At 42.5% G+C, this 24,052-nt stretch overlaps 2 protein-coding genes across 5 annotated transcripts in view; one reads left to right on the forward strand and one right to left on the reverse strand.

Moving 5' to 3' along the window:
• Positions 1–19,506, forward strand: LOC311135119 (7-methylguanosine phosphate-specific 5'-nucleotidase-like). Of its 2 annotated transcripts, XR_014613741.1 has the most exons (11): positions 1–231; positions 1,476–1,550; positions 6,181–6,279; positions 13,058–13,127; positions 13,368–13,414; positions 13,565–13,650; positions 13,859–13,948; positions 16,090–16,252; positions 16,773–16,973; positions 17,459–18,592; positions 18,714–19,506. XR_014613741.1 is itself a non-coding variant. In XM_084169013.1 (10 exons), exons 1-10 carry the CDS (start codon positions 229–231, stop codon positions 17,573–17,575), a joined length of 951 nt encoding a protein of 316 aa, XP_084025139.1. In that variant the 5' UTR covers positions 11–228; the 3' UTR covers positions 17,576–19,314. The 2 variants fall into 2 exon arrangements, 1 of the variants encoding a protein (XP_084025139.1); XM_084169013.1 differs by having other exon boundaries at positions 11–231; positions 17,459–19,314.
• Positions 19,293–24,052, reverse strand: part of LOC311135102 (peptidyl-prolyl cis-trans isomerase FKBP10-like) — a 14,742-nt gene continuing 9,982 nt past the window's right edge. For all 3 annotated transcript variants that reach the window (XM_084168974.1, XM_084168975.1, XM_084168976.1), the window contains 4 exons: positions 23,772–23,961; positions 23,381–23,523; positions 20,496–20,659; positions 19,293–20,053 (listed from right to left, as the gene is read on the reverse strand). In XM_084168974.1, the coding sequence (XP_084025100.1) occupies positions 19,868–20,053; positions 20,496–20,659; positions 23,381–23,523; positions 23,772–23,961 (683 nt within the window). In that variant the 3' untranslated portion in view covers positions 19,293–19,867. The remainder of the gene's footprint in view (positions 20,054–20,495; positions 20,660–23,380; positions 23,524–23,771; positions 23,962–24,052) is intronic.

Consider the following 24,052-nt stretch of genomic DNA (forward strand, 5'->3'; position numbering starts at 1 on the left):
GTTGCAGAGGGAGGACTGCAGGTGCAACAAGATTTTGACATGTAAACAAATCTAGCTGGCAAGCTAGCTAGCTAACAGTATTATTTTTCTGATTAGTGTAACGTTAGCAAATTAGCTAAATGTACTTAAACCAACAAGCAACCTTTCATTGAATGTATTGCAAATACGTATGCTTATTGCTCACTGCACATCAGTTTGTCTAGTTAGCTATCTAGCTAACGTATAAAAATGGTAAGTGTTTCTTGGCTTGTTAACGTTAAATAGCTAACTAGATAGCTATTTAGCTACCATTGCCATTGGTTATTCATATGCACAGCTGGCAAGATTGCACGAATGACATGATACATTGTTATATATATATATATATAGCTAGCTAGGTAACAAAAAAACATGGGACACTATAGAGACTAGAGTTCTAATGGCTTACCCAGAGAAATACCTCGTTGGTTTGCGTTATTTTGGATAGCGTAGCAGGGCAAGCTAACCAACCACACAATTTGCTATGATAAGGGTTAGCTACGGTTGTTTACCATATTGTTTTGAATTGGAATGATGACCACAACGTAATAATGCCATATTTACCAAGGAAGGATTTTAAAAAGTGAGGGAAATATAATTTATTGCAAACAAATTTAAATTATAAAAGTTCTCAAACTACAGAGAACAACACACACACATAGCTAGTTAATACATCTAGCTAGCTACTATGTAGCTAGCTATGTCCATGCTTGTAATCATGTTATTACTTAACACAAGACAGTCATTGACATTGTATCTCAATGCATATTGGCAAATGTTTGTTTTGTATTGGGGCACAGAGTACAGTCATTCTACTCAGGGTATCTTGAGTATAATGACTTAAAGGGTAACTCCACCACGTTTCAACCTCATTTTCATTATCTCCAGCACAATATCAGTGTCAACATTTGTGAAAACGGCGCATTTCTACGTTTTGTTGAAAGATATATAAAGTTCAGATGTTCTACCCGATATGACATCTTCAAAAAGTAAGCATTTCACTGTTAGTCTACAACTGTTGTTTACGAAGCATGTAAAAAATACAATTTGATTGATTTGAAAAGTTAAAACAAGACAAAACTATGAGATTCGCGGAGAAGTCGGGAGCAAAAAATACCCTCCCTTGGGATAGAAACCCGTTGCAGTTTTAAAAAGCACAGTTTCTTACATTTAATCCTACCCTTTGATATCACAGAGAAGCATTTTTTTTAGGACCTTTCTTCTTATCATTTTAACCACAGATCATAGAAACGCACTGTTTCACATATGTAGACACTGGTTTGGTGCTGGAGCTGATGAATGAGGTTGAAAAGTGCCGGAATTGCCTTTTTAATATAAATTGGATAAGCTAAGCATAGTGTTTTTCCCCTTTGCCACGAGACATCAGTGACTGGGTGCTGTAGATGTCTCCTGTTCCATGAATCAGCTAATACCTCTCTCCCTGTTTCTTTGCCCAGATATACCACATCCCCTGGATATATTTGCCGGTGCGGACTGCCCTAGCAATCTGGCACCAGCTGACAAAGTCTGAGGTCAGACAGCTCTCTGTTCCACTGTCGTCGCCTGCTCTCCTCTTTACCAATGCCTAGTACAGTTAATTCATCAAAATCCATCTCTGCTAAGCAGTAACTGCATGTATTTTGTCTGACAGTTTCTCATTTTGATTTACAATATGCATCAAAACTGTCCGAATTCCCACACTATTTGTAGCCTATTAGAATGCACTGTATTTGGTGATTTGGGTATTAGTCCCGGGCCTGGTTTCCCGATAGCGATGGAATTTAGGCTTAAAATTGTTTTAACGATGCATCCTTCCTACCGAAGATGTAACATGCGTTTCCCAAAACACCACGCAGAGAGAACAATCTTAGCGATGCTTACCCTATAAAAATGCACTTAATCACCGATTTGGCACATCATTGCGCACATGTTAGGCTACACATCATTACATATATTGAGATTACAGACAGTAGCCTACAAGTAGCTAAATATAACTCAATTTATTGAACATGAAATGTATTATGATTGAAATACGCCTATAGCCTACCATATTTATTGTATTGCAGTCATCTAGGTTTTCATTTGAAGCATGTTTTAATACGTCGCTTGTTTGTATCAATTGCAAAGACATGGGCAACTTCGTATTTGTAGTCAACTTTGTTCTGAAGTTGGCGGCGGTCACAGAGACTCTATGTTTAGTGGAGATCTTCTGTGTATGAAGTGGGAGGGCGACGCATTTAGCTATTCGACGAGTGGTCTGAGGCAGGCTTTAGATTACAAGTGTTTTCAAGTGCAACGTTAATAACGATGGTTTTGGGAAATGGCTTGGAGATTTAACAATGCTCCTACGAACAGTGGCGGCTCCTGAAAAAATTCTCAGGGGGGGCAATTTTTCTGATGATTTAGGTGACCTACACACATTTTAAAAAAGATATGTCCAGCAACAACATGAAGACAGGGGCAGCATATAAGTCAATACCAGAAGCATTTATTGACTGATCTCAAAAGTGTTGGCTTACCAGGGTTGGTGGAGCCCTCAGTTTCATCTTTGCCTCGCAAAGCTAACTCAAACACTCCGCAAAACTTCACACACTGGATTAGCCGGCTGAGGATGTGGCGGTTCTTGCTAATGTCGTAGTAAATATATTTGTTATAGTGAATATGGAATATGATATGTTGAGTAAAATGTTGTGCTAAGATCTATTTAGGTCAGGAGCTGGTTATAAGTTCTGTTCCTATCCAATAACAATGGACAAAAGGGTCCTATCTTGTCAGCCTTGTCAGTTTCAGTTCTCCAGTAAACTTGTGATTATCAACACTAACCTCATCGTTGTGGCGGCGGACAGCTAGCCTGTATCCCTCATCCAGTTGAGTGGGAATGTTCACTCTCCCCAAAGCAGACAATCTCAAACAGCTATCCATGTGGGTCTTTGACAGCTCATGTTTCTTAATCTTTCCTGAAAGATGGTGCATGTCCGTTACACACCAGTCGCTGTCCAAGCGGTGCTGTCTGCCGTGCCGCCTTCAGGGTGAAAGAGTAAGCAGGGGGTAGCAGAAGACTGCATTAGCTACATCGCAGCCTGCTAGCCAGGTTTTTCGTTCGTACCAATTTTTGGAAAATCCTCGGGTGTAGGACTTCCCCCCTTTAGTAGAAACCTGTTGAATTATTAAATTTGGTCTGGGAGGTCCTAATTGTTTCGTTGCCAATTTATCTTCATTTGTTCGCCGACAAAAAGGAACTTCTTTCAAAGACACAATCGAGTTGCACTGAAGCCTAGCCATTTTGATAGTAGTAGTGAATTGATTGACGAGGCTACCCGCTCTTTTCTTAGTTACGTTCATGGTTATGTTACGTATGACGAAAGCGCGTAAGTGCAAGCCCTCAGAAACCCATAGAGATTGTATTGAAAGCTCTGATATTTGAAAAAAATAGATTTTACATGGGAGTCTATGACAGACTTCTGGGCGATTTTCAACCTGACTGAAATCGCCCCAAAAGGGGGGGGGGCCATTTGAAGCACGACTTTAGCCTGATTGGACATTTAGTGGCACTGTGGCAGATCAGACGTCTAGATTACAACACTGATAACTACTGTTGCCGTGATATAATTGATTAGAAAAAAAATCCCTTCCTTTTCCCGTTTGGCAGTGCGTCGCCCATATCGCCCTATTGAACACACCGCCCCTGCCTACGAAGGTTCTAAAAATGAATTTAGCCTTAAGATGCTTTTGGGAAACCGGGCCTTGGACGGGTCTATAATAAATTAGCCTAATAACTGCAAACTGTGTGGATTTGGAAGAATTGTATCCTATCCTCTCCTATTTTGCTCTTCAAGTCATCCTAGGCTGTGTAGTAGCTTTGTAATGGTAAAAATAGGTATTCGTGTGAAGTCTACTAATACTAACTTGGAAGAAATAGGCTACATTTTGAGAAATGCTGGCTCTGTAGTTGACTAATACATTAAATCAATTAACTCAGCATGCATGATAAATATGGTCTTAACGTGGTGGCGGGAGTAGGATCTCAAAACATAACTAACCACAGTGTTTTCAAGCAGGCCTATGTGGATTAGCGTTGTCCCCTATTTTCTACATTTGTCCTTTTGCGCCCCCTACAGTTTGATAGCAACAAAAGCACGTGTGGGATTTGTATTATTATTTTGGATTCAGACTAAAGATTTTGCAGGTTTTCCTACTTACAAAGCATGTAGAGGTCTGTAATTTTTTATCATAGGTAGTACACTTCAAAATCCAGAAAATCACATTGTATGATTTTTAAGTAATTAATTTGCATTTTATTGCATGACATAAGTATTTGATACATCAGAAAAACAGAACTTAATATTTGGTACAGAAACCTTTGTTTGCAATTACAGAGATCATACGTTTCCTGTAGGTCTTGACCAGGTTTGCACACACTGCAGCAGGGATTTTGGCCCACTCCTCCATACAGACCTTCTCCAGATCCTTCAGGTTTCGGGGTTGTCGCTGGGCAATACGGACTTTCAGCTCCCTCCAAAGATTTTCTATTGGGTTCAGGTCTGGAGACTGGCTAGGCCACTCCAGGACCTTGAGATGCTTCTTATGGAGCCACTCCTTAGTTGCCCTGGCTGTGTGTTTCGGGTCGTTGTCATGCTGGAAGACCCAGCCACGACCCATCTTCAATGCTCTTACTGAGGGAAGGAGGTTGTTGGCCAAGATCTCGCGAAACATGGCCCCATCCATCCTCCCCTCAATACGGTGCAGTCGTCCTGTCCCCTTTGCAGAAAAGCATCCCCAAAGAATGATGTTTCCACCTCCATGCTTCACGGTTGGGATGGTGTTCTTGGGGTTGTACTCATCCTTCTTCTTCCTCCAAACACGGCGAGTGGAGTTTAGACCAAAAAGCTATATTTTTGTCTCATCAGACCACATGACCTTCTCCCATTCCTCCTCTGGATCATCCAGATGGTCATTGGCAAACTTCAGACGGGCCTGGACATGCGCTGGCTTGAGCAGGGGGACCTTGCGTGCGCTGCAGGATTTTAATCCATGACGGCGTAGTGTGTTACTAATGGTTTTCTTTGAGACTGTGGTCCCAGCTCTCTTCAGGTTATTGACCAGGTCCTGCCGTGTAGTTCTGGGCTGATCCCTCACCTTCCTCATGATCATTGATGCCCCACGAGGTGAGATCTTGCATGGAGCCCCAGACCGAGGGTGATTGACCGTCATCTTGAACTTCTTCCATTTTCTAATAATTGCGCCAACAGTTGTTGCCTTCTCACCAAGCTGCTTGCCTATTGTCCTGTAGCCCATCCCAGCCTTGTGCAGGTCTACAATTTTATCCCTGATGTCCTTACACAGCTCTCTGGTCTTGGCCATTGTGGAGAGGTTGGAGTCTGTTTGATTGAGTGTGTGGACAGGTGTCTTTTATACAGGTAACGAGTTCAAACAGGTGCAGTTAATACAGGTAATGAGTGGAGAACAGGAGGGCTTCTTAAAGAAAAACTAACAGGTCTGTGAGAGACAGAATTCTTACTGGTTGGTAGGTGATCAAATACTTATGTCATGCAATAGAATGCAAATGAATTACTTAAAAATCATACAATGTGATTTTCTGGATTTTTGTTTTAGATTCCGTCTCTCACAGTTGAAGTGTACCTATGATAAAAATTACAGACCTCTACATGCTTTGTAAGTAGGAAAACCTGCAAAATCGGCAGTGTATCAAAAACTTGTTCTCCCCACTGTATGTGTGAGATTTCGGGAGGCTGAAATATGAGCTTAGAATTCAGAAATGGCCTCGTACAATTTGTTTGCGATTTTATAGAACCACATTCATCTTATTGTCCATACTGAACATATTTCACTAATCCATTCATTCATTCCAATTGAATAGTGTTGATTTGCCCTGTTGATTTACTTCCGGCCAGTGATTGATTTACTTCCGGCCAGTTTGTTTTAAGCTTCATCATAGGAATGTTTTGGTACTGTAGTAAATGCATTACTTGATTAATTAGCGGTGTAGAGCCTTGCAGTATAATCTACTAACTCTAGTCCCACCCCCCCCCGTCCCCCCGTCCCCCCCGTCCCCTGCCCCCTTCCTTCCTCACCCCCCACCTGGAACGGTCCCCACTGGTACAGGTATCCATCACTAACGCCTGTCTTCTCCTTGTTCCTCAGATCCCAGAGCTGGCTAAGGCCTCTGTGCTGATAAGGGACCGCAGCAGAGTGGAGGAGACCATCCAGGCCATGCAACGAGCCGGGCCAGATGCCCTCCAGGTAACCACTGGCCAGAAGTACTGTTTACAGGGTCAAAGGTCACCTAGACCGAGCCAAAAAAGCACATTACAATAGCTCCCCACAAGAGTGTTTGTTTATGTTTATGAGTAGAAATTTAGCAAACACTTCTGAGTACCATCCGTGATGATGGTGGAGGGGTCGTACTCACACAATAACAGAGGGGGCAGAATACTGTGGCGCTGATCGCACAGCATAATCATAATGGTCTGACTGCACAGAGGTGCCGGGGAAGAAGGGTGTCCACGGTGGACCAGCGTGTGTGTGTGTTGTGAGGAAGGGGGCTATCCAAGCTCCATCAGCCAGGACTAGACATTGGCTTATCAAGCCTTTCCATCCCCGCTCAATTTTGTCTAACCTCTACAACAATATACACATTTACTTTGCAAGTCTACTCTTTGAGCTGGGCTCGGGGATGGAACAGCTGTTCAAATAAAAAAAATGGTCACATGCTTCGTAAACAACAGGTGTAGAGTAAATGTGAAATGCTTACTTACGAGCCCTCCCAACAATGCAGAGAGAAAAAAAGAGAGTAAAAAAATAGACAAATAATAACAAGGAATAAGTACACATGAGTAATGATAACTTGGCTATATACACAGGGTACCAGTACCAAGTTGATGTGCTGGGGTAGGAGGTAATTGAGGTAGATATGTACATATAGGTAGGGATAAAGTGACCAAGAAACGGGATAGATAATAAACAGTAACAGCAGCGTATGTGATGAGTCAAAAGAGTTGCAAAAAGGGTCAATGCAGATATTCCAGGTAGCTATTGAATAACTATTTAACTAACTATTTAGCAGTCTTATAGCTTGGGGGTTAGAAGCTGTTCAGGGTCCTGTTGGTTCCAGACTTGGTGCATCGGTACCGCTTGCCGTGCCGTAGCAGAGAGAACAGTTTATGACTTGTGTGGCTGGAGTCTTTAACAATTTTTAGGGCCTTCCTCTGACACCGCCTGGTATAGAGGTCCTGGATGGCAGGGAGCTCGGCCCCAGTGATGTACTGGGTCATACGCACTACCCTCTGTAGCGACTTGTGGTGGAATGCCAAGCAGTTGCCATACTAAGTGGTGATGCAGCCAGGGGGGGACCATGACAAATCTTTTCAGCCTCCTGAGGGGGAAGAGGCATTGTCGTGCCCTCTTTGCGACTGTGTTGATGTGTGTGGACCATGATAGTTCCTTAGTGATGTGGACACCGAGGAACTTGAAGCTCTCCTGAACAACTGAGCTTGTGGTTTGGTGTGTGTGTGTGTGTGTGTGTGTGTGGAAGGGGAGAGGTGGGTGGGGCGTGTGCGTGCATGCATGCATCCCACAGCCGTTGCTATAGCGTAATGATGTTAGGGACCATATACATGTAGGATGGAATCATAGGATGGAATCACAAGCTGTAATATAAAATAAATAAAATCTGCGTGCCTAAATGTTGATTTTTTTTTTCCTGCCAGTCCTTGTTAAAGATAACAATCCTTCATAGGAAGTGCCTACAATATTACGCATATTAATCATCAATTGTGGGAAGGAATTAATGTAGGCGGATAATCAATCACCCATTGAGTGTATGCGCTTTTCAGATCAGTTCAGGGTGCAGTTCGTGGTCCTCTGTAGCTCAGCTGGTAGAGCACGGCGCTTGTAACGCCAAGGTAGTGGGTTCGATCCCCGGGACCACCCATACACAAAAAAAAAAATGTATGCACGCATGACTGTAAGTCGCTTTGGATAAAAGCGTCTGCTAAATGGCATATTATTATTATTATTATTACAGAGCCATGGGTGCACACATTTGTTGATATTCATTGCTAGTTAGTGAGTTATTAGCCCACTTATAAGCCAGCAATGGGGAGTTATTGCTTCCTACATGAACAGTCACCTATTTGGCCCATGGTGTTACAGACCAACTAAAAAGTCATTAATTAATTCCAAGCCCTTCCTATTGTAAAAACGTCTTTAAAAGTCTCATGTAATGCAGGCCTGCATTGAACACCACATATAGGCTACTGTAGGATATATCATAGAAATCAAAAGCTATTTCCATGTGAAAATGTTATGGGATTTGCTCCATTGGTTTTGTTGGTAGGCCTACATTATGCTCAAATAGCCACAATAGTCTATTGGCTACTGTCTAAAACTGTAAGGGTACAGCCTCAGTGTTCACTGTAAAGGCGCGCCGGAAGTTGCACAAAATTCTCACAACGTTCAAGTTTCCGCTCACAAGACCTCAAATTTGCTCAGTGCCCCAAAATTAGAGGGAACATTGGTCCCATCTCTCAAGGGCCCTAGGATCCATGTGTACGGGGGTGGTCTGCCAGTCACAGGGACGAGAACCCTACCCGGGAAGGGGGGCGTTTTTTTGCGGGAGGGAAATTGGAGGACAACTGGAGGTCTCCTTAGAGCCAGTTGTAACTACAGTATGTTTAGCAGGGCATCTATCATGGTACAGCTTCGTGGATTCTGGTGCTACTGGTAGGTATGGATAAGTACCTCAAAATGGTGGCTAGGATAGTGGTAAGTATCTAAAATATAACCCATCATGGTAATTGGTGAATTGAGGATAGCTAGCTATAATTCCAATGGTTTAGCTGATAATAGGAAAATAAGAGCAGTTTTTACATAGTTAAAGGAAAATGATGACCAGATTTATTGATTACAGGAAACTCATTCAATATATTCTGACGAAGTGGCCTGGGAAAAAGAGTGAGATGGTCAAATCTATTTCTGTCACGGGCTAAAGAATTCAAAAGGTGTTATGTAGAAATTCATGTTGAGGTCTGTAATAAAAATTACAGACCTCTACATGCTTTGTAAATAGGAAAACCTGCAAAATCGGCAGTGTATCAAATACTTGTTCTCCCCACTATAAATGACAAACTGTCGGACACACAAAAAGAGAGACTGATCTCTCGACTACTGAAGCAGGAGCCAGGGGGGCAATACAAAGACCCAGTCTCTTAAAAAAAAAAAATGGAGGCCTCCTCACCATTTAAATTGCTCATAGAATAAGAAAGGTCCTACAGGACATTATTCATCACGATCAGACGGGATTCTTAAAAGGAAGATATATGGGAGACAACATTTGATACCTACTAGAAATAATGGAAAACTATTAGAATGCAGGTATAATATTTATAGCAGATTTTGAGAAAGCATTTTATACACTACGTCTAGAATCTGTTTATAAGTGCCTGGATTTGATCAACTTTGGAGAATCTCTCATAAGATGGGTAAAAGTCAAGTACAACGATCCTTTATGTAAAATAAGAAATAACGGTTACTTCTCTGAGAACTTTGAATTGTCAAGAGGTGTAAAATAAGGTTGCCCTCTGTCGCCATACCAATTTTTTATGGCCATTGAACGGTTATCTTTAAAAATCATATCTAATGATAACATTAAGTGGTAAAAATGTATGGATTAGAGACAAAAGTATCAATGTACGCCGATGATTCAAATTCTTGAGTCCTCAATCTTCAACATTGAAAGGGCCTCATTGAGGACCTGGATAATTTCTCCAGTTTCTCTAGACTAAAACCCAACTATGATAGTGTACTATTAATGGATTGGGTCTCTAAAAGATAGAATTGCCATGGGCGGATGGTGAAGTCGATGTGCTTGATGTACATATCCCAGAAAAGTTGAGCGATCTTGCAACTTAACTTTGATAGAACTTAGCAAAATAGATAGAATCTTGAAGCTATGGAGAGGGAAACGCCTATCCATTTACGGGAACATTACCCTGATTAATTCTCTAGTGAAATCGCAGTTTACATATTTATTCATGTCTCTACCGACTCCAGGAGAATCGTTTTTCAAATCATGCGGGAATTTTTTTGGAATGGCAAACCAGTTAAACAAGCATATTTATATAACAAACACGAGTTTGGAGGGTTAAAACTATTAATTATTAAGGCATTAAACCTCTCTCTTAAAGCGTTCATTGTACTGAAATGTTATCTAAATCCAAACTGGGGCCCATCCTATGTTTAAGAGTGGTGTCTGCCTTTTTGCAGATTAAAAAGGTGGATTCGGTGGATTGACAATGGAAAAGGCAGATCTAATTTTACAGCAAATTACAGGGCCTTAGGAAATATTCAGACCCCTTGACTTTTTCCAAATTTTGTTAGGTTACAGCGTTATTCTAAAACTGATTAAATTGTTTAGTTTTTTATCCCTCATCAGACTACACACAATACCCCATAATGACAAAGCAAAAACAGGTTTTTATACATTTTTGCTAATTTATGAAAAAAGAAAACGGAAATATCACAATTACATAAGTAAATGACCCTTTACTCAGTACTTTGTTGAAGCGCCTTTGACAGCGATTACAATCTTCTTTGGTATGACGCTACAAGCTTGGCACACCTGTATTTGGGGAGTTTCTCCCATTCTCTGCAGATCCTCTCAAGCTCTGTCAGGTTGGATGGGGAGCGTCGCTGCACAGCTTTTTTCAGGTCTCTCCAGAGATGTTTGATCCAGTTCAAGTCCGGCATCTGGCTGGGCCACTCAAGGACATTCAGAGACTTGTCCTGAAGCCACTCCTGCGTTGTCTTGGCTGTGTGCTTAGGGTCGTTGTCCAGTTAGAAGGTGAACCTTCGCCCCAGTCTGAGGTCCTGAGCACTCTGGAGCAGGTTTTCATCAAGGATCTCTCTGTACTTTGCTCTGTTCATCTTTCCCTCGATCCTGACTAGTCTCCCAGTCCAGGCGCTGACAAACATCCCCACAGCATGATGCTGCCACCACCATTCTTCACCGTAGGGATGGTGCCAGGTTTCCTCCAGACGTGATGCTTGGCATTCAGGCCAAATAGTTCAATCTTGATTTAATCAGACCAGAGAATCTTGTTTCTCATGGTCTGAGAGTCCAGGTGCCTTTCGGCAAACTCCAAGCGGGCTGTCATGTGCCTTTTACTGAGGAGTGGCTTCCGTCTGGCCACTCTACCATAAAGGCCTGATTGGTGGAGTGCTGCAGAGATGGTTGTCCTTCTGGAAGGTTCTCCGAGCTCTGTCAGAGTGACCATCGGGTTCTTGGTCACCTCCCTGACCAAGGCCCTTCTCCCCCGACTGCTCAGTTTGGCCGGGCGGCCAGCTCTAGGAAGAGTCTTGGTGGTTACAATCTTCTTCCATTTAAGAATGATGGAGGCCATTGTGTTCTTGGGGGACCTTCAATGCTGAAGCAATTTTTTGGTACCCTTTGTGCGTCGACACAATCCTGTCTCGGGGTCTCTACGGACAATTCCTTCGACCTCATGGCTTGGTTTTTGCTCTGACATGCACTGTCAAATGTGGGACCTTATATAGACAGGTGTGTGCCTTTCCAAATCATGTCCAATCAATTGAATTTACCACAGGTGGACTCCAATCAAGTTGTAGAAACATCTCAAGGATGATCAATGGAAACAGGATGCACCTGAGCTCAATTTAGAGTCTCATAGCAAAGGGTCTGAATACTTATGTAAATAAGGTATCTGTTTTTTTTATTTTTAATACATTTGCAAAAACCTGTTTTCGCTTTGTCATTATGGGGTATTATGTGTAGATTGCTGAGAAAATGTTTTGATTTAATCAATTTTAGAATAAGGCTGTAACGTAACAAAATGTGGAAAAGGTCAAGGGGTCTAAATACTTTCCGAAGGCACTGTAAATGGCTAAACTCCAATGCACTGACAGAAAGAGAAAAAAAAGGCACAAAATTCCAAGAAGGATATAATATTTATGAAGGATATTGTAAACAAGGACGGTAAAGTTATGTCACACAAGCAACTAACAACAGTGTATGGAGGTGTATGCTCAATACAAAATTATAACCAACTCATAGCGGCTCTGACACAAAATTGGAAGAGACAATTACTTAAAGAAGAAACTAAATAATTAGTCTGTTTGCCACCCATTAAAAATCATAAATGGCTTAAAATGATTAGTCTAAATAAAAAAATGTATCAATTCCACTTAAAGTCAAAAGGTTTGACAGCAATACTGTATAACATTCAAGTCAGTTGGGAACAGGTCTTTGATGTCCCAATACCATGGCAACTGATATATAAAACAACAATTGACACATCAATCAATTAGTTTCAATTTAAGCTATTATATACAATTCTTGCTACACAAAGAATGCTCAATATATGGGGCATTTAACAGTCAGCCTAGTGCAGACTCTGCCACAAGGAAAAGGAATCAATAGAGCATATTTTCTGGTATTGTCGTTCGCTTAAGGAATCAGGTCCAGGAATGGTTATGTCATAATATCAGAGTTCAGATGGACCTGGAAACTGTATTGATAGGGGATCTGAAAAACCACGATCAGTCAATGGGAAATATCATTATACTCTTGGGTAAAGTATATTTTTTTAGGGCAACATCAGTAGAAATGTTACAAATAGTGAGGTTCAGGACCATCGTAAGACATCATAGTAAAATTGAGGGATGTATTGCAAAAGGAAATAGCAAAATGGCATTATACTGGGAAATATGGGTTAATGAATAGTGGATTGGCTGCTGTGGGAGAAAATCCAGCACATGTGAAAATAACTGTAAGTAGCAGTAGAAGTATTGTTGTCCGTTAGTTTACTCCAATCAGGGGAGGGATGGTAGGGTGGGGGGTATGAATAAAATAAGGGGGATTATACATTTAGCAAACAATTCAATTGATAGAACCCACAATCTATCTGCAATATTAAAGCTGATCTATAATAATAATAATTCAGTTAATGTGATGTGTATGAGTGGAAAGAGCTCTCTTCTTAGCAATGCCTGGTCTCTACAGGTGATCTCGGACTTTGACATGACCCTCAGCAGATTTGCCCACAACGGGAAGAGGTGCCCCACCACTCACAGTGAGTACACAGGTCCCCATCACCAAGACTTGGGTCGTGTTCATTAGGCACCAAGGGAAGAAAACAGACAGCCCTGGATTTGTCCAATAAGAAACTCATTTTCATTTCTCCTTACAAAACGTTTTCTGTTGTGTGACGTAATGAACACTACCCTGGATCATTATAACAAGCGATTGCGAAAGTAGTTATTTTGAAGTGCAAGAGATATTGTCCCTCATCATTTTCTTTCCGCCGTTTAAGATATCCTGGATAACGACTTGCTCATCAATGACGCCTCTAAGAAAATGGTGAGTACAATCACACAACCAGGAGAGGACTAGAGAAAGTTATGTGTTCCTCTGATGAGACAGTAGGAAAAAGCATGAAGTAAATTCTCTATTGAGATATTATGTTGTGTGTATGTTGTCTCTCTCACACGTTTATTCCCTTCTATGTAGATTAGGGAGTTGTTGAATACCTACTACCCCATTGAGATCGATGCAACTCGCACCGTCGAGGAGAAGCTTCCTCACATGGTGGAGTGGTGAGTGGCTGACAGAATCCACCTCGCACTACACCTAAACATATTCAGCCTCTTTTTCTGCTTTCATGCTAAAAAATGTTCATTTTTAATAACAGAGAGATGTCTACAGTACAGTTGAATCTAATTTCCATGTTTTATGTGTATGTTAGTTCGCTAAGTGGTCGTTTAAGTGGCACACTAACGCAGTGTCCTGGGCTTTTCATTGCAGGTGGACCAGTGTCCATGAGCTACTGATCCAACAGAAGATCAGGAGGGACCTGCTGGCTCAGGCAGTGAAGCAGTCCAGTGCCATGCTCAGGTCAGATCACTGTAGGACTCTACTCTACTACCACATATCTACAACACAAAATCCATGTGTACATGTGTGTATAGTGCGTATGTTATGATGTGTGTATGCGTGTGCCTGCGTGTGTCTCTTCACAGTCCCCGCTGTTCCATAAAGTGTATTTTTATCTGTTTTTTAAATCTAATTTTACTGCTTGCTGAGGAGTATTTCTGTCTGTAATAAAGCCCTTTAGTGGGGAAAAACTCATTCTGATTGGCTGGGCCTGGCTCCCCAGTGGGTGGGCCTGGCTCCAAAGTGGGTGGGCCTATGCCCTCCCAGGCCCACCCATGGCTGCGCCCCTGCCCAGTCGTGAAATCTATAGATTAGGACCTAATTTATTTATTTCAATTGACTGATTTCCTTATATGAACTGTAACTCACCAAAATCTTTGAAATTTTCCTGAATCCCTCTTTGTGGCACCAGACCACACGACTGGACAGTAGTCCAGGTGCGACAAAACTGGGGCCTTGTAGGAGCTGCCTTGTTGATAGCGTTGTTAAGAAGGCAGAGCAGCGCTTCATTATGGACAGACCTCACTCCATCTTAGCTACTGTTGCATCAATGTGTTTTGACCATGACACTTTACAATCCAGGGTTACTCCAAGCAGTTTAGTCTCCTGAACTTGCTCAATTTCCACATTATTCATTACAAGATTTAGTTGAGGTTTAGGGTTTAGGGAATGATTTGTCCCAAATACAATGCTTTTAGTTTTTGAAATATTTAGGACTAACTTATTTCCTGCCGCCCATTCTGAAACTCACTGTAGCTCTTAAGTGTTGCGGTGATTTCACATGCTGTGGTAGCTGACTCAGAGACAGTGGCAGGTCATTAGTAAAGATTGAAAAAAAGTAAGGGGCCTAGACAGCTGCCCTGGGGAATGCCTGACTCATGTTGGTGAGGCTTCCATTAAAGAACACCCTCTGTGTTCTGTTAGACAGGTAACTCTTGATCCACAACACATACGTTTTTCCAGCAGCAGACTATGATCGATAATGTCAAAAGCTGCACTGAAGTCTGCTCCCCCAATCCTAACCTTACCCATAAGTAGGGAAAATGCAAAACTGACCCAATGTCAGCGTCAAGGGGCAACTTCACCCTACTCCCAACACACCCACACAATGCTCAGTATTAAAAGCGATAGTTCACTATTTTGAAGTTTAAAGAGCGACTGCCTTTAAAAATCAACAAATCCCTTTGAAAATAGCCTATATAAGTCAAAAACAGTTTTTCTAGTGTCAGAATTGACTACAAAGTGTAAATAGGATAATTTTGGTCATAAAGTCAGTCTTGTCTGAAACGGATTTTGGAACAGCCGTGTGTCACAACGGGTTAATGAAGGTTGGGTTTTGATTTGACGATGTCCATTTGCCCACTAACATGGGGTGAACAGCTGCGGTGATTGCTCCAATACATAGACAGTGAGACAGACCTGCCCAGTAGTTTCAACTTTGTTTACATAATCACAAAAACATGGGGGGGGGTGAATAGTTATGCACGCTCAAGTTTTTGTTTTTTTTGTCTTCAAAGTGGTAGGCATGTTGTGTAAAATCAAATGATACAAACCCCCCAAAAAATCCATTTTAATTCCAGGTTGTAAGGCAACAAAATAGGACAAATGGCAATACTTTCGCATGCCACTGTACTTTCGCAAGCCACTTTACAAGACTGAAATCTAGTTTTTCTAATGAGCAACAGAAAAACACACGTGCAAATCAGTGTGTTCAGTGGCTCTTTAACCTTATATTCCATTCACCTAGGGTGGTGTAGTCCCGTGTAGCTCAGTTGGTAGAGCATGGCGCTTGCAACGCCAGGGTTGTGGGTTCGATTCCCACGGGGGACCAGTATGAAAATGTATGCACTCACTAACTGTAAGTCGCTCTGGAAAAGAGCATCTGCTAAATGACTAAAATGTGGTGTTGATTGATTTAAGTCAATTAGCTGGTTATTTAGCTGGATCCAACATCTCTATGTTAGCATTTGTAGTGCTACTAGAAATGCTAGTGGAAACAGATTATCTTTATTGGTTACAGGACGATAAGAATAGAAAGAGGGATACTGATGAAGAGGAGAATTAGCAATGTTGATGATATTTCCCCCTCCCTGTCTCTGTAGGGAGGGCTACAAGGTGTTCTTCGATAGGCTGCAGGAGCAGCAGGTTCCTCTGTTGATCTTCTCGGCCGGCTTGGGGGACATCCTGGAGGAAGTGATCAGACAGAACCACGTCTTCCACCCCAACGTCCACGTCATCTCCAACTACATGGACTTTGACCAGAGCGTACGTTTCTTTCTTTACTGTTTGGTTAATTTTGACATTTCAAACCAGTCTAATTATGTGTATTATGATGTGTGCCTAATGCAGCGTTTCCCAAACTTGGTCCTGGGGACCCCAAGGGGGGGAACGTTTTGGATGTTGCCCTAGCACTACACAGCTGATTCAAATAATGAACTTGTCAAGCTTTGATTATTTGAATCGGCTGTGTAGTGCTAGGGCAACATCCAAAACGTTCCCCCCCTTGGGGTCCCCAGGACCAAGTTTGGGAAACGCTGCATTAGGCATACATCATACTACACATAATTAGACTGATTTGAAATGTCAAAATGTGCAACCCTTGGGGTCCCCAGGACCGATTTGGGGAAACACTGGCCTAATGCCTATGGAACTGCTAAAGTGATAGTTCACCCACATTATAAAATTACATATTGGTGTCCTGATAGCAGTCTATGGACAGGGACATACAGCAATCCACACTTTGGTTTTGTTTACCTGACCACTTTCACCTGATCACTTCCTGCAGGGTGTACTGCGGGCATTCAAAGGCCAGTTGATCCACACGTTCAACAAGCGAGAGGGCGCTCTGCTCCACGCGGCCCACTTCAGGGAGCTCCAGGAGCGGCCCAACGTGCTGCTGCTAGGGGACTCTCTTGGAGACCTCACCATGGCCGACGGGGTGGTCCACACTCAGCACACCATCACCATAGGCTTCCTCAATGACCAGGTGGGTGTTGAGGGGTGCTGTATTTGTCTTTATATTGCCTTTTGCAAACCTGGAAGTGGTGAAGATTTAAAGGAAAGGGAGTCCGTTTTGTATAGGAACTTTGAAAGGACATACAGTTGACTTCCGATAATTGTACATTACCCTCACACCCACTTAAAAGCCAGAAGTACACTTACTTGCACTAAACTTCATGAAATATTCCTTCAATCTGTTAGTGCTGCTCACCAGTATTCCTAACCGTGTATGTAAGGTGTTGAAACACTGTTTTAGCTGGATATTAGGGCGGCAGGTAGCCTAGCGGTTAAGAGCATTGGGCCAGTAAACGAAAGGTCGCTGGTTTGAATTCCTAAACCGACTAGATGAAAAATCTGTCGATGTGCCCTTGAGCAAGGCACTTAACCCTAATTGCTCCTGTAAGTCGCTCTGGATAAGACTATAATGTAAAAATGTACTGACTGGGCCTGGCTGCTGTTCCGTTTGGTCAGGTGGAGGAGAGGAAAGAGTCTTACGTCAACTCATACGACATCGTCCTGGTCAAGGACGAAAGCATGGACGTCCCCAACGCCATCCTCAACTACATCACCACTGCGCCGGCTAAGTGAACTGCCGCGAGGACGCAACGAATCACGGGCCAAAAGTTTTAACCTAGGTCACTTCTTGTTTACACAGGCATCAGGAATCACCAGCCAATCAACCGCCATGATGGCCGACTGGTGACCGCCATCACAAAGGGAGGAAGTTGACCCTTTGTTGACCTTGACAGAGCTGCATGCACCACAATTATTATAGCACCACAATAATCCTCAGGCACCTCCGAACCAATTCAACACCTCAACAGGGATAGTATTTTAAATTAAACCACCTTGTTTCATGTGTGGGGTTGGTGCTGCAAATCCCATCCACTGAAGCCCCTTGATTCTGTTAACCTAATGTTTGTACCTATTTACTGTATGTTTCTATAGTGTCTCTACTCTCTAAGGACAAGCAGTGTCTGCAATGGCGGGAAGCTCACCCCGCTGTTGTTCATCATGGAGAGTGAGAAACACGCTGTTGGGTTTAGTACGTAAGAGAATCCAGCTCCTTCCATTTGGAGAATGGTTGATTTTGTAACTTTCAGTTAAAGGCCAGTATTCTGATCGCGCTTTGTCGGCTATGCGCCTTTTAAAGGTAATTTCCGATTGAGCCGACATATGCAGCATTTACGGTGAATGCGGTCTCCGCAAAGATTGCCTTTAAAAAGGTGCATAACAGACTAAGTGCGGTTATCTGAGAATGTTATGAAGTTAGTCATTTTATTTTCAAAGGCGCAGGGCTGTGTAATGATCATCCACCGTCTAAGCTGCTGTATCGCCCAATAAGTATTTTTACGTGTGAGAGAGTTGGTCAGTGATAGTGTGTGTATGAAACTAGTCTTAATCTAAATGTATTGATTTGTGTGTATCGATATCCATCCTCCAATTTGTGAGGGGCAATTATTTTGTGCGTGTTAAGTGTGGATGCTGCCCTATGCACATTTGACCAAATGTAGTATTTAATGTATTTATTTGGTTGAACAAGTACTGTAACAGAAGAAATGGTTACCTCACCGAGTCACCCTGTGGGAGTTCATACGGAGTTCAGTAGAACATTTTCAGTGGCAAATGCTTATGCTGCTATATATTTATTTGGTTGAACAAGTACTGTAACAGAAGAAATGGTTACCTCACCGAGTCACCCTGTGGGAGTTCATACGGAGTTCAGTAGAACATTTTCAGTGGCAAATGCTTATGCTGCTATAAAAAGCTTTCCTTGACAATTAAAGGGATAGTTCACCCAAATGTAATGTTCATGCAAATGTTAACTTGAGATGAACAAATTATGACATTTGGGTGAAATGTCCCTTTAACTAGTATTTTGCACATCTTTTTTTACAGAGGAATTGGTTTCCTGTCTAGGTAGATACTTTTAAACTGGATGTCTATTTAATCCCGGCATCCTAAAACAATATTGAAGAATAGTGCTTTTGAACTGTTATTCACATTTCAATTGTATAAATGTTTTGCCAGGTAAGTAATTGAGAACACTTGTCTTTTGCATTAACAACGTACTATCTCAAATCAAGACCCAATGACAGGTGAAGACAGTTGTGAACAAAACAAGTATTTGTAATGTGTTATTTTGTGATTTCCTGTCTTTTTGAATCCACATTTTAAATACTTTCCAATACTGCCACCTAGCGGACATTTTCAAAGGTATCCCTGCATGCAGTTTAACATTTGATTAGTCTCTGACAAACGGTCATTATCACATCCTGCAAAAAAAAAAAAAAACTTTATTTTTCAAAAAAATGTTTTATTGGTGTAAACATCAGATCAGGAACATAAGGTGCTGGTTTGTTAGGTCGATTTGTCAAAGCAATAATTTTTTTAGCACTTTATCAAACATGACCAAATCATGCAACACAGAACTATTACTCTTGTAAGACTTATTTACCCACCATCTAAAATGTATGGCACCTGTTAAGGTATCACTGAATAAAACAACATTTCACTGTATAAAAAAAGGTCTCTCTTGGAATATTTTTAGGTGTGTGTGGTCCGTCCCTGAGAGAGAGAGGCTGTGGTCCGATTCTCGAGAATATTCGAGTAGATCTACCATTGTCACCGAAATGTGCACTTGTTCACTCCAATCCAATGCTTTATATTATAAATCCACGAGGACAAGTGCACACTTCGGGGCGACGGCGGATGATTGGAACTAGTGTGTGTGCGAGGGTTTGGACTGATCTACAAATGACTTTGTGTCCTAAATAACTACTCATGATTATTTGTAGATCAGTCAGTTTGCTCAGTCAGTGACCAATTACTGCACAAAATGTATATTCTCGAACACAACCAATGTGTGTGCACTCCTCATCACAACTCCTCGTGCATTCTCTCTTTGTCCTCCTCCACCTTCAATTTGAGCTCCTCAGCGACGATGACCCCATCCTTGTTGCGGTCCTGGTTCCTGAACATGTCAGCAATGATCTCGTCAGGGTCCATCCCTGGCTTCATACGACCTTTACCCTCCGCCACCTGCAGCATGATGAACTCTCCAAACTGGATGAATATAGAGAGAAAAGAGAGAGGTGTGAAGAGGAGTTACAGCCATGTTTAGTGTGAATCGTGACAAATGACAGTTTGACCGTTGTTTTACACGAACATGTTTGCAGAAGCAGTTTGTTTGACTAAATAGGTCGCTAAATAGCATATGAGATCCCAATCAAACATTGTAATCTTCAAAAGGGTGGGTGTTCGTGTACAGTCAACTCCTAATTAATGCAACTACTTGGGACAAGTGTGACACCGTGCAGGCGTGCACTAAACCAGCGTATGCCGTTATCAAGAGCTATAAAACGAATGTCATTGAACTGGGACTGGAAAACTCTATTGCACTTCAATGGAGTAGACGGTACTTTATAACTCCCATCAATATTAGCCAAACTGGTTTGATCCATCTATTTTCTACTAGTCTATTCCAGCTGTGCGGTAGAGAGCATACCTCCTCTATGGGCACCTCTCCGTTCTGGTTTATGTCCAGGGCCTGGAAGAGCTCCAGCGGGGCGTCCTCCACCCACACAAACAGGTAGCCCTCCGGCACTCCCTTCTGCAGGTCCATCAGCTCCAGTTCAAAGTGAAGCACTGCACTGCCTGGCACACCAGTGGCTGGAGGAGAGGAAGAGAGACATTGAGTGAGTGTGAAAAGAGCAACACTGGTACGGTATGTGTACCTGGGTAATACTTTACTGTAGCCCCCTCTTAAGTATGCATTCTTAGTCTTTATAACAGCTACATAAAACATAACATCTTTCAGTTGTAACGTCAATGCAGCTGTTATAAAGTCTTTATGAATACATGCATAAGTGGGACTACAGTAAAGTATGACCTGAACCTGAAACGCCTTTATGCATGAGTCTCACTAGTGCAGACTGGTGTCACTTTAAAATAATTGAAATGGAAAGGTATCAAACACATGGAACCCAGGTGTAGACTAATAGTGAAATGCTTACGTGCCCTTCCCAACAATGCAGAGAGAGAAAAAATAACACAATGAGTAACTATAACTTGGCTGTATACACAGGGTACCAGTACCAAGTTGATGTGCTGGGGTAGGAGGTAATTGAGGTAGATACAGTGGAGGAAAAAAGTATTTAGTCAGCCACCAATTGTGCAAGTTCTCCCACTTAAAAAGATGAGAGAGGCCTGTAATTTTCATCATAGGTACACGTCAACTATGACAGACAAATTGAGGAAAAAAAATTCCAGAAAATCACATTGTAGGATTCTTAATGAATTTATTTGCAAATTATGGTGGAAAATAAGTATTTGGTCACCTACAAACAAGCAAGATTTCTGGCTCTCACAGACCTGTAACTTCTTCTTTAAGAGGCTCCTCTGTCCTCCACTCGTTACCTGTATTAATGGCACCTGTTTGAACTTGTTATCAGTATAAAAGACACGTGTCCACAACCTCAAACAGTCACACGCCAAACTCCACTATGGCCAAGACCAAAGAGCTGTCAAAGGACACCAGAAACAAAATTGTAGACCTTCCCCAGGCTGGGAAGACTGAATCTGCAATAGGTAAGCAGCTTGGTTTGAAGAAATCAACTGTGGGAGCAATTATTAGGAAATGGAAGACATACAAGACCACTGATAATCTCCCTCGATCTGGGGCTCCACGCAAGATCTCACCCCGTGGGGTCAAAATGATCACAAATCCCAGAACCACACGGGGGGACCTAGTGAATGACCTGCAGAGAGCTGGGACCAAAGTAACAAAGCCTACCATCAGTAACACACTACGCCGCCAGGGACTCAAATCCTGCAGTGCCAGACGTGTCCCCCTGCTTAAGCCAGTACATGTCCAGGCCCGTCTGAAGTTTGCTAGAGTGCATTTGGATGATCCAGAAGAGGATTGGGAGAATGTCATATGGTCAGATGAAACCAAAATAGAACTTTTTGGTAAAAACTCAACTCGTCGTGTTTGGAGGACAAAGAATGCTGAGTTGCATCCAAAGATCACCATACCTACTGTGAAGCATAGGGGTGGAAACATCATGCTTTGGGGCTGTTCTTCTGCAAAGGGACCAGGACGACTGATCCGTGTAAAGGAAAGAATGAATGGGGCCATGTATCGTGAGATTTTGAGTGAAAACCTCCTTCCATCAGCAAGGGCATTGAAGATGAAACATGGCTGGGTCTTTCAGCATGACAATGATCCCAAACACACCGCCCGGGCAACGAAGGAGTGGCTTCGTAAGAAGCATTTCAAGGTCCTGGAGTGGCCTAGCCAGTCTCCAGATCTCAACCCCATAGAAAATCTTTGGAGGGAGTTGAAAGTCCGTGTTGCCCAGCAACAGCCCCAAAACATCACTGCTCTAGAGGTTATCTGCATGGAGGAATGGGCCAAAATACCAGCAACAGTGTGTGAAAACCTTGTGAAGACTTACAGAAAACGTTTGACCTGTGTCATTGCCAACAAAGGGTATATAACAAAGTATTGAGAAACTTTTGTTATTGACCAAATACTTATTTTCCACCATAATTTGCAAATAAATTCGTTAAAAATCCTTAGTTAAAAATCCATAGTTGACGTGTACCTATGATGAAAATTACAGGCCTCTCATCTTTTTAAGTGGGAGAACTTGCACAATTGGTGGCTGACTAAATACTTTTTTCCCCACTGTATGTAGGTATAGGTAGGGGTAAAGTGACTAAGCGGGTAGCTATTTGGTTAACTATTTAGCAGTCTTATGGCTTGGGGGTAGAAGCTGTTCAGGATCCTGTTGGTTCCAGACTTGGTGCATCGGTACCGATTGCAGTGCGGCAGCAGAGAGCAGTCTATGACTTGGGAGCTGGAGTCTTTGACCATTTTTATGTCCTTCCTCTGAACACCGCCTGGTATAGAGGTCCTGGATGGCAGGGAGCTCGGCCCCAGTGAAGTACTGGGCCGTACTCACTACGCTCTGTAGCGCCTTTGCTGTCGGATGCCAATCCATTGCCATACCAAGCGGTGATGCAGCCAGTCAAGATGCTCTCAATGGTGCAGCTGTAGAACTTTTTGAGGATCTGAGGGCCCATGCCAAATCATGCACTTGATTTAGCTTGGAGTTTGCACTTTTTGGGACAATTAAATTGGTTCCATTATACCAGGCAAACCAAATCAAGAGCGGCCCAAGTATTTGAATATATTTGGCCCAGGTCTACACCACTGTGATTTTCTTGTATGAATTTACATAATATTGCATGTACTATATAATATGGGGATGATCGGTATGTGATTGCGCTATTATACTCCCGCTAGTGCATTCTTAGTTGAGGGAAGCGTATTGTTTGTATTGTATTGTGGCCCTGTCCTCCCCTGATGGTGAACGTCTTTCTCACCCCCTTTCTCTCCGTGGCCCAGGTGGGGGGGGATGATGACAGTCCTCCTCTCACCCACACACATGCCCCTCAGACTCTCGTCCAGACCGTCAATCACTTTGTCCGCCCCCAGCACCGTGTCCTGCAGGTTGTCGTAGTCACTCCTGAGCACAAAGGACATACGAACAGGTAAGGGAGCGTCAAAACTACATATGGAGCATGTCTGTCAACTGCATTGTCTTCAATCTGTATTTCCTTTTCAACGACGGCCGTTTTAGAGATAAGATATAATCAAAATGAAGTACACCACAAATTAATTAGACCGTCAATACAAAAGGATCCACATGAGGGTTTCAAATCTGTTTTCTTCCTATTGGTGCCTAATGAACACGACCCTGGTCAATGTACTCACGAGGAGAAGAGTCGGGTGCCGTCCAGCAGAGAGCAGTTGTAGTGGTAGTGGATTAGATCGTCCACATCGCTCGTCAAGTTACACACCTCAGGCTTGTGGGTCACATGGACCTCCACAGTGTCCTTGGGGTTGTGGAAGTCGATGACATGGATGTCAAAGACCAGCACGGCCGAGCCTGGGATATCCTTCCCTGTTACGGCAAGACGGAGAGGTCAAACTGGGCCTCAGTCAGTAATACAAACCACACTGTAGAATAATGTATTGTATAATTTGATATATAA

This window comes from Coregonus lavaretus, assembly GCF_964263955.1.
Source record: "Coregonus lavaretus genome assembly, chromosome: 1".
Lineage (NCBI taxonomy): Eukaryota > Metazoa > Chordata > Actinopteri > Salmoniformes > Salmonidae > Coregonus > Coregonus lavaretus.